The sequence below is a fragment of the Phaethon lepturus genome, unplaced genomic scaffold (assembly GCF_000687285.1).
Source record: "Phaethon lepturus isolate BGI_N335 unplaced genomic scaffold, ASM68728v1 scaffold38191, whole genome shotgun sequence".
Classification (NCBI taxonomy): Eukaryota; Metazoa; Chordata; class Aves; order Phaethontiformes; family Phaethontidae; genus Phaethon; species Phaethon lepturus.
In genome coordinates, this window is record NW_010519166.1 from 37,658 (window position 1) to 53,189 (window position 15,532).

Genomic DNA, 15,532 nt, shown 5'->3' on the forward strand with positions numbered 1-15,532 from the left:
ACAACGCCCAAATCTTAGGGCACATGTAGTTTGTCCGGGTGCATCTCATGCCCTGTCTCATGCAGGGGGATCTGCAGTGCAGGAAAACCTCAGCCCACTGCGTCAAAGCCAATGTGATTATCTTAGGCTTTGCCAGATGCAGAGGGATGGATACGTTACAGTTGCTGTGTCCCCGCAGAAGTCTGATGCACGTCAGAGTCCGTAACCTCTCTGTGTGCGTAGGGTCAACGTTTGCAGAATCACAGTGTCGGGTGCTCGTACACTGCTGGTTTGCACATCCTGTGTTGGAGTTGTATATGAAAGCCCCTTTTGCATACGCTGAAGTAGTGCTTCTTCAATAACCCATCCTACGTTACAGCTTGAATAGTCTCTGACACCCTTGATGTGCAGCTATGACCCCAAATAGGAGACAGAAGAAGGTGAGAAAGTTTTTGGGCACAGGGGACGCATTGCATTTTAATTGCTTGAAGGTTTGCGTATCTTATGCCTGCCGTCGGCAGTGCTGTAGGGGTGGTGTGAGCCATGCCTGGGGACCTGGGTTCGGAGCTCTTCAGCATCTGAGGGCTAGGCTCAGTGCAGGGTAGAGGATGAATGAGACGTGGAAGTTAAACTTGGTCTCAGGGTGACTGTGAATTTTGGAGATGCTGGCATAGGTCGTTTTGTTTATTGGATCCAGCTCATAACAATTAGGGAGTGAGTTTGTGTTTCTAACAATGCAGCTTTTCCTACTGTGGACCATAGGTGATGTACTCGATAAGACACGACAGTTCTTTTCCAAAGGGAGACCTGGTGGGATTTCCATTTCCAGACTACTTCTTACCCCTAGGAAACTGTTCCAAGTGAATCACAAGCTATAACTGTCCGAAGAAATGTCTCCAATGTTATCCAAGCAATGACTGAGATGTCTCACTTAAAGCTTTTAGGCTTGGTGAATAAAATCATAGTCCTCTTAATTGTTAAGCTGTAATTACTGCAATATGAACACAAAAATCTTATATTTCCTGGGGAAAAGACCATTTGCATACCACTGTTGTAATGTCATCCGCTCCTTACTCCTCTGGGGGTTCTCTCAGAAGCCTTTTGAATGGGTTTTAAAACAAGCAGACTTTGTTTTGTTTTGTTTTCTTAAGAAAATAGCAGAAGGCAAAATAAAGTGTTTCTGAACTTCTGAACCCCGTTCTGTGCTTTTTGTTCGTTCCTTTGCCATAAAAACGAGATTCTTCAAATGTTTTTCTTTATTGACTGCAGGGCTTCCATTGCTGCTTAGAGCATGAGTAACTGTGCAGAGGAGGGATTTATTGCTGACCTGGAGGTGTTTTACTGCTGCATGGTATTTAATCATGTCTATATTTATATGAAGAATTGCATGTAGTTACTGTGGAGCATGGTGTTCCTGTTACCTCATATATCACAGGAAATAACATAGTCTGCCTTGGCATCCCTTCCAGTATCTAGCGAGGGCTCAGAGTGAGTCCTTCAGGGTACAGGGAGTTTTGCTTGTAACCTGAAGAAGTCATCCTCTGCTTTCTGCACCCAAACAAGAGAGAGATGCCATGAGCTGTCAGAAAACGTCGGTGCCTGTCAGGGACTGCACAGGGGAGACAGTGCCAGCATGTGCGTGACACCTTGGCATCTGAAATAGGCTCTGCCTGGCTCTTAAGGTGTGATGGAAGATGGGATGCTCGAGATCGGCCTGTTTGGTCTAAAAAGTTCCACATTAGAAAGTTGCAGGTTTTAAAGGGTTTAAAGGCCTTACAATCACATTGACTGGCCGTGGGAGAGGTACAGCTTGTGCATAAGAAATAGTGAACTCTGTGTGTAGGTGTCTTTCAGTTCCTCGGAGCAAGAGTCTTTGCAACCTCTAGCCTGGTCCCAGAGATGTGTGCCTTTACAGAGAGTCCCTCCCAAATTGTTTTGAATCCTTTCAGAAGAAAGTCTTGGTGGTGGCTGTCTGTAAATGCCTCTTACTGCTCTCCCTCTCGCCCAGCGGTGCAGTCGCGGGAAGAGCAGGCTGGCCAGTTAAGAGGGCTGAACAGATAACATCTAGACTGGAAACTGCCTGCTGGAATGATTTAAAATAATGAACTTTTTAAGAAAGGCACACAGCCTTGTGGTCTGTCATCCCATTAGCGAGACATGTTTGTTGGGCCTCTGTGTAACATAATTGTTCTCCACAGCAGCCAGGGAGGTGAAGAAGATTAAGTGGAGAAGGAAGATACATCTGCTGGTTCCTGCATTGAAACAGACTTGGGAAAATCATATCCCTGAGTAATCTTTCAGTTCAAGCTACGAATCTTTTCTCTGAACTTACTGCAGAATTTAAGCCTGGCAATGCTTGGTAGTTTTGCTTTCACAGAGCAAAGGGGAATATTGCAAATAACTGGATCTTGTCGACACTGCAGGAGCTTTTTGTATTCTAAGGTACGGCGCTCTGTGTTATGTACGAACCTGTCATGAAAGGTGAGGTTGATTGCGAGGTGACACTTACCATACCAGTATTAAATGCTGTATTACTTTTATGTAAATGTTTCTATTTCAGCTTCTCCTGTTTTGCATGCCTGCACATAATGCCTCAGGCTTCCAAAATGACGTATTTCAACCTTTATTTTCATATTTGAGAAGAGAAGAACAGTGACGATAAATATGGGGTAAGTCTGGAAAGGGAAGATGAAGGGACTATCTAGGAAAAGACGGCGATGGGCCAGACTGCGGTTTGGACTAACAGGAGGTAAAAGGACGTGGATTCAGATTGGATCCATTAGCCAGTGAGCATCCCACACCTGGCTACTGACTCCTCAGAGAGCCTCGCTCTCCAAATTAGGCACAATTAACTGTGAAGCTGGAGGAATCACTTGGGCATAGTTTAATAGGAAAATGACATTGTATTTTGGTACAAGGTTCTAGAAATCCACGCAGTGACGACATCTGAAGGAACTGTTTCTTTCTTTTAACTGATGATAAATGGTGCTGGTGAACTTGCAGGCATGAAAATCTCAGAATTCAGAAAATTTTCAGGGCAGGCTTTTCAGTCTGGATGTGTTAGTATTTGCCTTTGTCGTAAAGAAGCTTTGCTCCGCAGTCTTCTCTGCCTTTGGGCTGCTGAGCCATGGGACTTAGCTGCCCATGCAGCCCCGAGGGTCCATCCAAGCTGGGCCAGATGTGCCCCAGCCTTTCTGCTCCATCACCTCTTTTCCAGATTTAAGTGTCTTGGTGGAACAGAAAGCAGGAGATCGCTATCTGGAAGAGTCAAATTGATATTCTACTGATTGGCACTGCTTGAGGTCTCTATCGCTGCTTTTTCGACCTCATGGGCAGAAATCTCTCTGTTGTGTGTTGCAGTTGTTAGTGTAAGGGAGGGCTGAACTTGCATCTATAGCTGGGTGATATTTGGACCTACATGGATATAAGTGTTATCAGCGGACTGTTTTCAATGCTGATGGCATCTGAAAAAGTCACACAGAAAACAGTTCCTTCACAAAAAAGACCTGCCTCAGGCTTCTACAAATCTGCTGCTTTGAAGTGGTATATTAGAATAGAGCCAGAACCGGGAGGAGAAAAATCAAAGCGTTAGCTGGGTGAGGGTAAATGATGTCTTCTCTTTCTCATTCAATTGAGTTTCTGTGTTGAAACTTGTTGTTCCTGACTTCCTGTGGGTTGTCTGGTAAAGAGATGGGGACGTAAGTTTAAGTTTGTCTTTCTCAGTTGCTTTTATGCACGGACACCACCGGAAGGCTAATTTGAAGCCAGAACGAAACCTGTAAATGTAAGAAAAGAAATTAAATGGTGAGATGATCTTTTTAATTGCACAGAGAAAGAACAAATGCATGATCTGGTTCTACCTCAGAATGACCATGGAAATAAAATGTTTCTATTGAAATCAAAGGGGTGAGGTGATGAGCTAAATGTATAAAACCATGGAGGGAAAAGCAATAGGAGTTTATGATCAGATTTCCTTATATTTTAAGTAAATATATAAGATCAGTGAAATGGCAGGATGTTTGATGTGCTCAGTAGATGGTGCTGACCATGCTGGTAACAGCATTTTTGAGAAACACAGCATGTGGGGAAAATACCTGTGTTTACCCACGGGAAGCTTTTTTTAAAAAAAAATTTCCATAATTAAATGAAGAAGCTGTCTGCTTTCTGAGAGCTGAGGATGTGTTTGGGTGTTTCATGTCAAAGGCAGAGTGGCTGAATGGGCTGCAAAACTGCCACCTTTTACGAGCTTACGGGCAGGATGCCGTCTGAAACGCTCTCAAGGAGTAAGCCTCTTAGCACCACCAGAGTTAGGCGTTTTGCTGGTGGAGTCCCAGAGAAATTGCGCCGGAGGTGCTGGAGGAGGCATGCCGATAACCGTCTGCTACCCTTAAAGCTCTCTGCGCACGCAGCTTAGGCTGAAGAGAGGTGCGTGTTAGGGAGAGGTCTGGCAGTGGGATGTGCAGGCAGGAATTGGCACGGAGCCCCACCGGGCAGGCAGAGCAGCTCCCCAGGCCCAGCGTCCCGCTGCACAAGCGTCCCGAGAGCAGCCCGTTCTCAGCGCAGAGCAAGAGAGACATCTCTTGGCACGACGAGGTCGTGCTCTCCAGCTGCTCGCTCGTGGCAGTGTGCCTGGACGGGGGTCTCGGCAGGTCACCCATGGGCTGTTCCTGCTCCCCATGGGGTTGAGCCACGCGCCCGCGTGGGGGGCTCGGGGCTGCGCTGACGGAGGGGTGGCCCGGGAGGAGCGGGGGGCCGAGCCAGCCCAGCATTAGGTCAGCAGAGGCGTTGCAGGGATTACAGGTTCCTCCCTCGGAAATAAGGTAGTCTGCATGTGGAAATGGTGCAAACGTGGCTGCGCTGATCATACGCCTGCTGTCTGCACTTCATTCGGAGGCAGAAAATCTTAACGGTTGAGTAAAAGTCTCACTCGCAGAGCGTGGCTCATCTCACATTATTAGCAGAGTAACTTAATAAATTAACTTGTCTACCCGGCCTGTTGACCGCAGTTGAAAATCACAGTTGTTCTCGCCTCCAGAGATTTACACTATTTCAGATGGAGATTTTAGTTTACTCTGTGCACACACGTGCACGCTACTCACCTTTGGTTAAGGCAGCAGTATATGATGGGGTTGTACATCGTCGAACTCATGGCAAGCAGAAAGATTGCGAGATAAACCTGCTGAATGTACTTCTGCTGGTAGATGTCTTCCTTGAAGCTCCCCAGGATGAAGTATATGTGATAGGGCAGCCAGCAGACAGCAAAAATGATCACAACTACCACCATGGTCTTCACAAACTAGGAAACCAAAAGCAGCGTGTCATTTCTGGGCTTCTCTGCGATCATCTGAGCTCGCTGGGGGAATGGGAAACGCTGCTCTTGTTTTGGGTCTGTTTTGCCCTCCTAAAGCGCTGTGTATGGTATGCAGACCTGGGTTGCTAACGGCACAGAAACCAGCCCTGGTGATGGAAACTGGGAGCGGGGAGGGGGTTAGAGCAAACGTGTCCTGGTGCACCGAGTGGACTTTCTGCAGAGGAGCTGCTTTGTGGCTTCCTCAGAGAGATGTGGTAGGGAAACGCGAGATCTGCTGTTACACCGAAACCTCTCCACCCCGTCCAGAGTTTTTCCCTGGTTTATGCTGCAACGTGCAGATTCACGGGACACCTTGGAGAGTAAACTCTCTAAGGGCTGCTGGGAACTGGCCTGCTGCCTACTGACATGAGCCTTTCTTCCTTGGAGGCTGGCTGATGCATTGTAGATAATTTTTTTTCATCCTTGCTGGGTGATGCCCTTTACCCCCGGCCCCAAAATATTTTGTCAACCTTTCATGCCCAATCCCACAAGATTTTGCATCAAATGCAAGCTCCGTTTTGGAATTGGAGCCAGCAGGGCTGGTGTGCTGAGGGTAATTATTTTTAAGTTTCACTTCTGACCTTTTTTTTGGCATTTACTTGGTGTTCATAGCGGACTCTGTTAAGGTGGTTGCCTGGAACTGCACTGCTCCACAGAGTAATTCCTATAATGCTGTATGCAACAAACATCACCATTAAAGGCAGTAAGTAAATCAACACGATCACTGCAATGTGATACCTGAAAAAGAAGAACAAGCACGTTTTCATAGTCAGTATGTCTCTTGAAGGGCTCTCTCAGAAATTGTCTTTTGGATACGTATGTCTGGTTCCCATTAACTTCAACCCTAAAGCATACAGAAGCAGAAATTTTGCCTACAAACATCATTACAGGGACTTCTGTAAACAGCAAAACCTCATCTCTCTTGTGACGATTAGGCCTTGGACTGAATTCACGGCTCTTTCAAGATGGAGTAACATCATTTATCTCTTATCAGAGGGTTACGGTCCATGGCCATCTGCACTGAATTTTGCTATCCCACTGCAGTCAGGAAAGAGAGACGCCTGAGGCTTGTGGCCCTAAAAATACAAACCTTTAAATCACAGATACGGAAACGAAGTATTCCGAAAACTACAGAGTAACCTGACGCATGCGATAGTGCCAACAGCTTAATTCAGCAACGGTGAAAAAACCTGCATCAGGGACTACAAAACGTAGCCGGCTGCTAACAGGGTGCACAAAGCAGGGAAGACTCCAGGTAGCGAGGAAGGAATATTGCCTGCAGAAAGCGAGCGGCTGTCATTGCTGTATCTGTGCTGCTGGCTGGTTTTATTTGTCTGTGCGCACGCAGTTACGTATCGCCAACAGGCTACTCGGTTACTGCTCCAGCTGAAAGCGCTGGCATCTCCTTCAGCTGTATTTTAGCTCGGCCCTTCCTCGCTTTCCGTGTCACCCTGCAAGCTTCTGCTGGTTCCCTCATGCTGGGGTTTGATTATTTTAAGCAACCACCATTTACGGGGAGGGAGCAACCTGCTCGCTTGGTTACAGCGGCTGTCAAATTAATGTAAACAGTGTAAAAACTAGGATTAGGCAGGAGGGGTCTGGCGCGCGCCGCTGGCGATGACCACAGAAGGCTGGGGGCAACGGGTCTTTCTCGGTATGACAACGCGCTGGGGTTGCTTGCTGCGCTACCGAGCGGGGTCGAAATGGGTGTTGGGGTGCTCGGTGGTGTTCGCACCGCCTTGGGGTGGTTGCAAACATCAGAGCAGTGCCTGCCTATAGAAAAATATGGTATGTGTGAAACGGGGCAGGTTTGTCCCTGCCCGTTCCCCACCTTTCCCAGTTGTCCTCAGAGCGGTACCTCTTTTGAAGGTCTAATAATACCCTGTGTGGAGCGCAGCAAAGCCCTTTCAGAGTTCCCATCCTGGGCGGAGGAGGAGAGGATGGGAGCCTAAGCTTGAGCATGGGGCAAAAAGAAACTTTTAGTCTTGTAGTTTTGCTACTTTTCTGCAAAGTTAACCTGTCACCAGAAAAAAAATCCTCTGTGGTTGAGGTTCTTTATTTTGGTTAAACTTTTACAAATTTACTCACTTCATACCCAATATTTCTCAGGCACTGGCAGTCACAGTAGTGCATTGTTCTGTCACTTTTTTCACTTGTTTCTGTCATAATTATACACACTTTTCCTGCAGAAAAGGATTTTCCTTTCTTCTGAAGTCTAGAAATTTTGAAGGCTGGTTTTACTCAACTACAAAGGATTTGGAGGACCCACAGTCAACAGAGGAACCCAGTTCTCAATTTCTTTGTTTTTTCCTTGGCTTTCTTAGCATTTCTTTTCCTTGGTATTTGGGCTAGCACATGAATGGCTGCACGTGGCTTTTTCTCCATGGTCTGTATTGCAGGCATTTGTCCCAACAGATCCATCACTCAAGATGATTTCTGGGGACCGCTGCTTCCACCTTCCTTTGTAGGAAAGCTCCTGAAACCTGCGAATCTGAGACTGTTCAGGGAGAGCAAGCTGCTGAATGAAGTGATTTAATGTGTTCGGGAGCTGCTGCTCTTCAGCTGGGGATCCCAAAATGAACTCGCCCCGTTATTTCCCACGTTCAGGACCACCCTTTCCAGCCTGCAGAGATTTCGTCGGCACGCTGGTAGACTCTTGTTTCGGTCCTTCCCAAACAGTGGATGTGGGAGAAATAAACCTAATTCTTTTCATCTGAATTAAATAGTCATCAGCGACTTTTATATAAAAGGGATTATCTATTATCCCTCCTTCTCAACCGATATTGTATATATTGGTCTATTGTATTCCCCAGCATGTGCCACGGGCTGCCAACCAAGGAGCCCTAGGAGGAATATCACCCAACATGGTGTGAGCCTGATTTTACTCTTTATTCTTCTGTGACTCTGGGGACAACTGACCGCCAGTGGCTGAACACGCTGCAGCTCAGCCAAACTTACGTGAAGCTCCTGGAACATATTAGTGTGAAATCCCAGTTAGTTTAGTAATAACTAACCGCAGGAGGCATCCAGCTGTCTGCCAGAGATGAAGACCGAGAAGGGAAAAATGTCCCTGGTGCACATAGCTGGGCAAAAGCGCTTGCAGTGAAGAATGGATGCGGGGAGTTTAGCGCTTGGTTTTAGTTTGAAAAATTGTTTCCATTTTGTTCATCAATTTGTTCCTTTTCCGCAAGTTCTTCCATTACTACTTCGTATAAATATGTTTTACTTGATAAATTTCTCAAACTGCTCTGTGTATCGTGTGCTTTGAATAATGATTAATCACAGCAGATCCCCTAAATGTGGGGTATGGCTTATTTCATCTGTCTCAACAATCTTGCTTTAAAGCAGGAGGAAATTGCTGTGAGGGTTAGGAGCTTTTGGGAGTGCAGATGTGTGCCCAGATCAGTCAGTCTACAAAACCTCAGGATGTTTGAAACGTGCTTCTCTCTTTTTTTTTTTTGTTTGTTTTGCTTCCCCCTACAAAGTGCAGCATAATTTTTAGTTAATTATGTGGCTTCTCAGCATTAAAGATACCCAGTTTCTTCCTGCCTGATGGAGGGAGAAAATCCAGAATCTTTGGAACCAGGATTTATTGCTTGTTTAGAGCCTTTTTGCAGTGGTTTCGCTTAAATCCACCAAGCCGGTATCTGGGGTTTCTAGATCTTGTAGCCAGTTTTCAAAGCAGGGGAGGATGCCACATCACCCTTCTTTACCCCGAATCACGATCACCTGGCAGCTTTTTTCCACAGCTGGCTTAACCTGAGCTTAGATGGGCTGCCCCTACTGCGTGGTTCCCCCAAACCTCCCTCTTCCCCTTCCCCGGTACTGCCTGTAGCCAAAAGTTGGGAGATGAAATTAATTTCATAGTTAACTTTTGCACCAGTCGGGAGTTTTTTTTGTTTGTTTCTCTTACGTGAGCTGGTGCTTGGATCCGACGTCGTCGGGCCAGACGACGACGCATTTCGTCGTTCCGTTGTCCGTCATGATCTCAGCGTAGAAGCACTGCGGGAAGGCGAGCCCAAATGCCACCAGCCAGATTATCCCTATGATGACACTGGTGCTTCCAGCAGAGAGCCTGGGCTTGAAGGGGTGAATTATCGCCACGTACCTGCAAGAAAAGGAGGTAATGCTTTTACAGTTGTGTTGGTAAACTATACAACAAATATAGCAAGTGTAAAATCTCACCAGGCACTATGGTGGGCTTTATTTATAGAGATATTTTGACAGGTTCCAGGCTACGAATAATTGGAAGGAGCTAAATCCTTTCTAAAGAGAATGATTAGTCTTAAGGCAGAATATATTAAACCCGTGTGGATGGATGCTTCTTGTGCGCGGTGGACGCAATCATCTGTGCCTTTTGCATATGGTCTTTGCAAGTGTTCCGCTTACTTTTAATTTTTCTTTTTTTTTCTCTTTTTTTTTAATTAATTTTTCAAATGCTTTGTGTGTTTCAGCTGAAATTTTGTGCTGTGTACTGTTTGTGTTAGTTTGGAGTTATGCACTATTTAATACCACGCCCTTCTCTCCTTCCTCAACCCAAAAAAAAAAAAGCTAAAACACCCCGTTCCCCCCTAATTATGTCAGTCTCCTCTGATGCCCCGTATTATCCCGTCAGCAGGCTGGGGGCTCGAGTATTCTTTACCCTGAATGTTTTCCCACCGATTTTCAGCCGTGGAAAACCCTTGTGCCATCCACCTCTGCCTGTAAACGCTCGAGCACTTGTGCTTGCGGTGGAAGGGGAAGGCTGACCCTTTCGTCCCACACCTGCTCTGAGCCCTCACGGCACATATGACTATTAGATTACTTGCCAGCCCGGGCTGCTCTCTGGTTTTAAGTTCCCCGTGTAGAAATGCATGGCATCGTAATGAGTACATAATCAATTATGCATTTCTTGTCATGCTTTCCATGCTCTCTGTCATGGTTGTTACAAAAGCCAAACAGAGTGGAAAATGCCGATTGCCTCCTGGTTTTCATAGCGAAAATCTGACAAACTCTCTGCTGTCTCTCGGCCAGGCTGTTGGGAGGGAGCTCCACTGCGGGACAGACAGCGGCCGCACGGACAGACGGCACAGTGTGAGCCAGAGCTGCACGGCAGCGGAGCCTTATTTAGCTGTAAAATTTTCACGCCACCTTGCTTTTCCTTAGCTCGTTGTTATTATTTTCCTATTCAGACGGTATTATACAATGCTCGAACCCGCCCCGACGCAGCCGCCCGCGTTGCGGATGCCCCAGGTATTACAGGGCTGCCGGGCGGAGGCTTCCCCATCCAGCCAGGATGCTTTTCCATCCAGCATCTGCCGCCCCGCTGCCTCCGACATCCCAGGATGCCGGTGCCGTGCTCCTGCATGGTGCCCTTCCTCCCCTCCTCGTCCCACACAGACAAAACGAGCCGAATTTCGGACGCTCTTGCACACTTTCCAAAGAGGACCTAGGAGATTTTGCTGACTGGAGTGTGAAACTTGAGCCGATATACTACATTTCTGCCTGGAGTGCTGCGGAAAGCGTGCGGTGGTACCCGGAGCAGCCTGAAAGGGGGAAACAAGAGTGGTCCCAAACCCAACGGTGAGCGATAGCGCCAGGGCCCTTTCCAGGGCAGACAAAGATGACTTGCAGAGCTGTCACTTCTTAGCCTCCTTCCTTACAACAAACCACTTCAAAAGACATTGTTTTATCGAAGTTAAACAATGGAGCCCAAGTGGACGCAAGTTCTCATAACAATAAATGGAAGCTGCGAGTTTCCAGGAGACGGTGTCAGGATCTATTTTAAGGTTAAGCAAAGAATAGCTAAATATGGTTTGCAGCGAGATGCCAAGTTTTCTTTCTGATCTGTGCCATGTGACCAAAGAGGTTTTGGCTGAATAGGTACTCTCACCGAAAGTCCCCAAGGAACGAGAGCAGGGAGATGTGAGGACAGGCTGAAATGGATTTATTAAAAAAAAAAAAAAAAAGATAAAAAAATTCTTTGGCAGACCACGCGTATAAAATAGCTGTTACCAACAGCCCTTGATTTAAAGCCAGGAACAGCAAAAGAGTATTCGCGTCTAAAACTAAGCTGCCGTTGCTTCTAAACAGGGGTTTGCTCTCAGCTGGACGACTGCAGGCTGATAAACACATCGCTCATCCCTGCGCTCACTAGCGATCCTTCCAGCGGCCGCAGGGGCCACTGCCCTGTACTGAGCCGTACGAACCGGGCGGGTTTCGGCGGGGCCGAGCCTGCCTTCTCCTGCTAGTCCGTTCCTCCGGTTGGATTTGCCTGTTGCTCGCTTCCCCGGGTGTGCCGGGGTGAACCGAGCTGCGAGCAGGGGCTCACTTCCCACGCTGGCCCCGCTCCCGAGGGAGCTGGAAGGGCCCGTCGTGGATACGCCTGCTCGATAAGGAACGGAGGAGACCTGAAGGAAACTGCAAAGTCACCAGGAGGGCTCGAAAAAGAGCTGCCAGGGATTTCTGGACGCCGGGTCCGGCTGCCCGGGGGAAGACCTTCACCGTGGGGCTGTGGCAGGGGCACAGGATGGAGAAGACACACGTGTCCCCAGCGCCAGGCAGAGTGTGGAAGAAACAGAGGGAAGACGGGAAGGTGGAGAGGGCAGAGAGCCTAGAAGGGAGTTGAGGCTCCTCTACCTCTTTCACATGCCACGGCCTTTAAGAGAGGAAATTCCCACGGACTTTTGGCCGCTTTCTAGTAAAAAGAAAGCGTCACGCTACTTACCAATGAGCTGTAAATACATTCAGACTCCACAAATTCAGGCTCGAGTAAAAGAGACATGGCAGATGTAAGAGAGTATTATGAAAAAACCCAATTGCTTCAGAAGTCAAACAAAATCACTGTAATTACTTTCCTCCCTCTTGGAATAAGTCATTCTTGTGAACTATTGGAGCAGACTCTGCCACTTCTGATCCACTTCCCACTATTTCGGGTGGTTTGCTGGACTCAGAAGTGGGATTGTGGATGCTGATACTTTCAGCATCCCGCAGCATATACTTATTGCTCCAGCTCCGTCCAAATGACGGGTCCTTCTCGTGGTTTAAAAAAAAAAAAAAAAGAGTTTGCAGGATGACTGGGAGACAATTTACGATCAGTCATTTGGGAACAATAAAATACCAGCCACTTCCACTCGTTAGAGATTCGGGTGCGATTCAGACCAGGGATAAAACAGAAGAGCCTTCCTTTCAAGCCACAACTAGCATCTAAGCCCATAGGCTATTTGCCTGGCACTGCTCCCACTTTGCTGGTAAGGCACCCGCTACGGCAGGTGGGGGCCAATTGCACAAAGTATCGCAATAATTTCTTACAACTTACAGCGGATTTTCCCGACCTTACCTTCTCCGTTCGCCTCTTACCTCTCTGCAGCCACGGCTGTCATGGAGTAAATGCTCACAAACATTGCGGTGATGGGGAACCAATTCTGAAACCTGCAGAATTCCTCGCCGAAGTACCAGACGTTGTGACTGGCGTAAATAAAATTGAAGATGGTATTGAAAGCAGACATCAGCAAATCCGAAAAAGCCAAATTAACGATAAAGTAGTTGGTAGCCGTCCTCATTCTCCTGTGCGCAAGAATAATCCAGATGATGGTGACGTTGCCAACGATGGATGTGATAACGATGAAGGAATAGGTGATAGCCCACAGAGCAATTTGCCATCCCGGCTGGGTGAAATGGGTTACCGCCGTCCAATTGCCGCTGTCCTCGAGGGAGGCAGCCTGCGAAATGTCGCTAGCATTTAAAACGGAAAACGTGCTCATGTTTTTTTCTTCGGCTGAGCGTAAAACGAAATGTTCTGGCATCTGCTCGTTTTCTTGCAGTAGACGCTGGTGTTGCGAATCTCCATGCGTATGACTAAGTGCTGTTAAAAAGGCATCGGGATGAGATGTCTCGTGTCCTCTCGTCCTGTTTTCCAAGTGATGTAATGCAGTTCCGGGAGGAGATGAGCGATACCAAGGGCCTCCTCCTTGCCTGGCATTTTAACCTACGCTTGAAGAGCAATAGTTGAGTTTCTTTTTTCTTTTTTCTCTAAAAAAGGAAGGAAAAAAAAAGAAAAAAGGGTGTTTTCCAGATCAGCAACAGGCGATGTCTTCCTTCAGATTATTTTTAGGGCCAAGAAAATAAGTATCAAGCCAGAAAACACTTCGATACAAGTGGAAATCCTTCTTTTTCAGGGCAGCGGATTTCCAAGCTCCAGGTATCTGAATCCTCTGCAGTGGGACTGAGGACATTTGGTTTTCTTTGCCTGTGTAACTGTTAAGTGCGAGGCAGGAGCTGTACTGGGATAAATTCTCCACGGGGCTTTAAGGGGACTTTGAAAGGAGGTGGAGTCTCTTGCAGGCAAAAACCTAAACAACCAATTTGACATCAAATGAAAGGCGGCAAAGTGGTACTTGAAACTTTTTTTCCCCCTCCCCATTTGTTTTGAAATAATCTCTGAAATGGACATGCTGCTGTATCAGGGTTTATAAGCTTAAATGCTGTGGTATATAGGTTTATAGTAGCTTAAAAGCTACTTGGCCAGGTTTACCAGTCCTGCAATCTTTGCATCCCCAGGACCCCCCGGCTTCACGCGAGCTCTCATAGCAAGAGAGAAACAAAATATATTCAACACGATTTTAGCAAGGTGGTCTTGCTCTCTGCAGCTATTTGGAGGCTTATCTGCATTTTTAGTACATTTCACTTAATAGTGACTGCCTTATATTATATGATTCGACCAGCCATATTTAGTAGCTTGGGTATGATTTAATTTATTTGCATATCAGCAATGTGTTCTGTTGGTTCTTGAAGGGTCGCCGGAGAATAACGCCAGGAGAGAGGCATTCGTGAAGGTCAGACCTGAGCTGGGACTTCTGGTAAGGCTTCGGTGGGAAGCCGGCACCCAGGGTCTCCTCCAGAGCTCCAGCGATCCTTCTCCGGCTGCTTTCTAGCAGCGAAACCTCCGGAGGAGCCTCAGCTCCCAGCCTGCACGCTCCGCGATGCTGAGGGGCTGAACGAGGGACGCTCCCCCGGACTGCTGCATCCCCTTTCCCAGTGTGTGCTGCAGAAAATTATCGGCCCCATGCATGCGAGGAGCAGTATCTGGTCGCCGTAGGAAAGGGGAACCCCTGACTCCCGTCTCGGCCCTGTGCACAGCGTTCTTGCTCGCGCTCAGCTTCGCAGTGAATGACATGAACATAAGCAACACGTCGAGGCTGAGATTTTAAAGGGTACTTGGCACCGGCTCATGCCTGCTCTGCTGGCAGCTAGAAGTGTTTCAGGTATTAAAACCCGTTTCCAGGATTCAGAAAACTCCTGGCCAGTAACGTAAAGGAAAAACTCGCCCCGTGTGCGCGGCGCTGGGGTGGCAGCGGTTTTCCAGCTCCCTTAGTTCCTGGAGCTGCAGCTGTGCCAGTCTCCCCCGTAGCAGGGCAGTATTTATCGGTTCAGGATCCTTTCCACCAGCTCAGCCTGGGCTCTTCCCTTGCTTCACTAATTTCTGGAGGCACCCTTCAGTTAACCCATCACCTAACCACCGCATCTCTTTAAAGCATGTCTTCTCTGAGATGGTATCACCCAGGTGTTGTGTTTTAGAAATTATTACCTGTAGTACTACATGTAGTATCTTCTCCTCCTCAGACTTTTCTGCAGGTAATCCCACTCACTGCCTTACCCAGAAACTGCAAAAATACACTTGTACGTATCTTCTCGTGTGCATTGCAAAGCTGTTCCAGGCTCCTCTTGAAAGTCTTGCACTGACACCTCATTAAACAGCTTATGAACCTTCCACTTTCTGTGTACGGTCCGAGTTTCATGATTGGCAATATGAATTCAACAGCTAAAAGCGTTCTTTGGATTATTTTTTTTTTTCCTTCAGCTTGCTCAAATCTCTTCAAATTCCAAGGAGAATACGGGCAAAAACCTCCGTATGTTTAGCTGAGACTGCAGCTAAAATGCTTTTATCAGTCTTTGTTATAGAAAGCAGAACGTAAGCAAGCGCTTAGAAAAAGGACTGCTGTACTTTTTGATGTTTCAGTGGTGAAACCATAACCCCTCTTGGCTGACTTTGAAGATGGTCAGGGTGCCCACGGTTCCTAGGAAGCACCGTTGCCGCCTTCTGAACCGTCTGCCCCGGTCCCTGATCTGTTACTCGGGTAATGATCGGAGAGCAGCCACCCTTTGGCCAACATTTCATCGTACAAGTCAGCAGGGACTTGCTTTCGTTTATACACACCCACACCT

At 47.3% G+C, this 15,532-nt stretch overlaps 1 protein-coding gene across 1 annotated transcript; it reads right to left on the reverse strand.

Annotated features, from left to right (window-relative positions):
• Positions 1 to 3,559: 3,559 nt before the first annotated feature.
• On the reverse strand, positions 3,560 to 13,071 carry TACR2 (tachykinin receptor 2). The gene is made up of 5 exons (XM_010296957.1): positions 12,668 to 13,071; positions 9,243 to 9,437; positions 5,911 to 6,067; positions 5,079 to 5,275; positions 3,560 to 3,755 (listed from the first exon to the last, which is right to left on the reverse strand). Exons 1-5 carry the CDS (start codon positions 13,069 to 13,071, stop codon positions 3,560 to 3,562), a joined length of 1,149 nt encoding a protein of 382 aa, XP_010295259.1.
• Between the last annotated feature and the right edge of the window lie 2,461 nt (positions 13,072 to 15,532).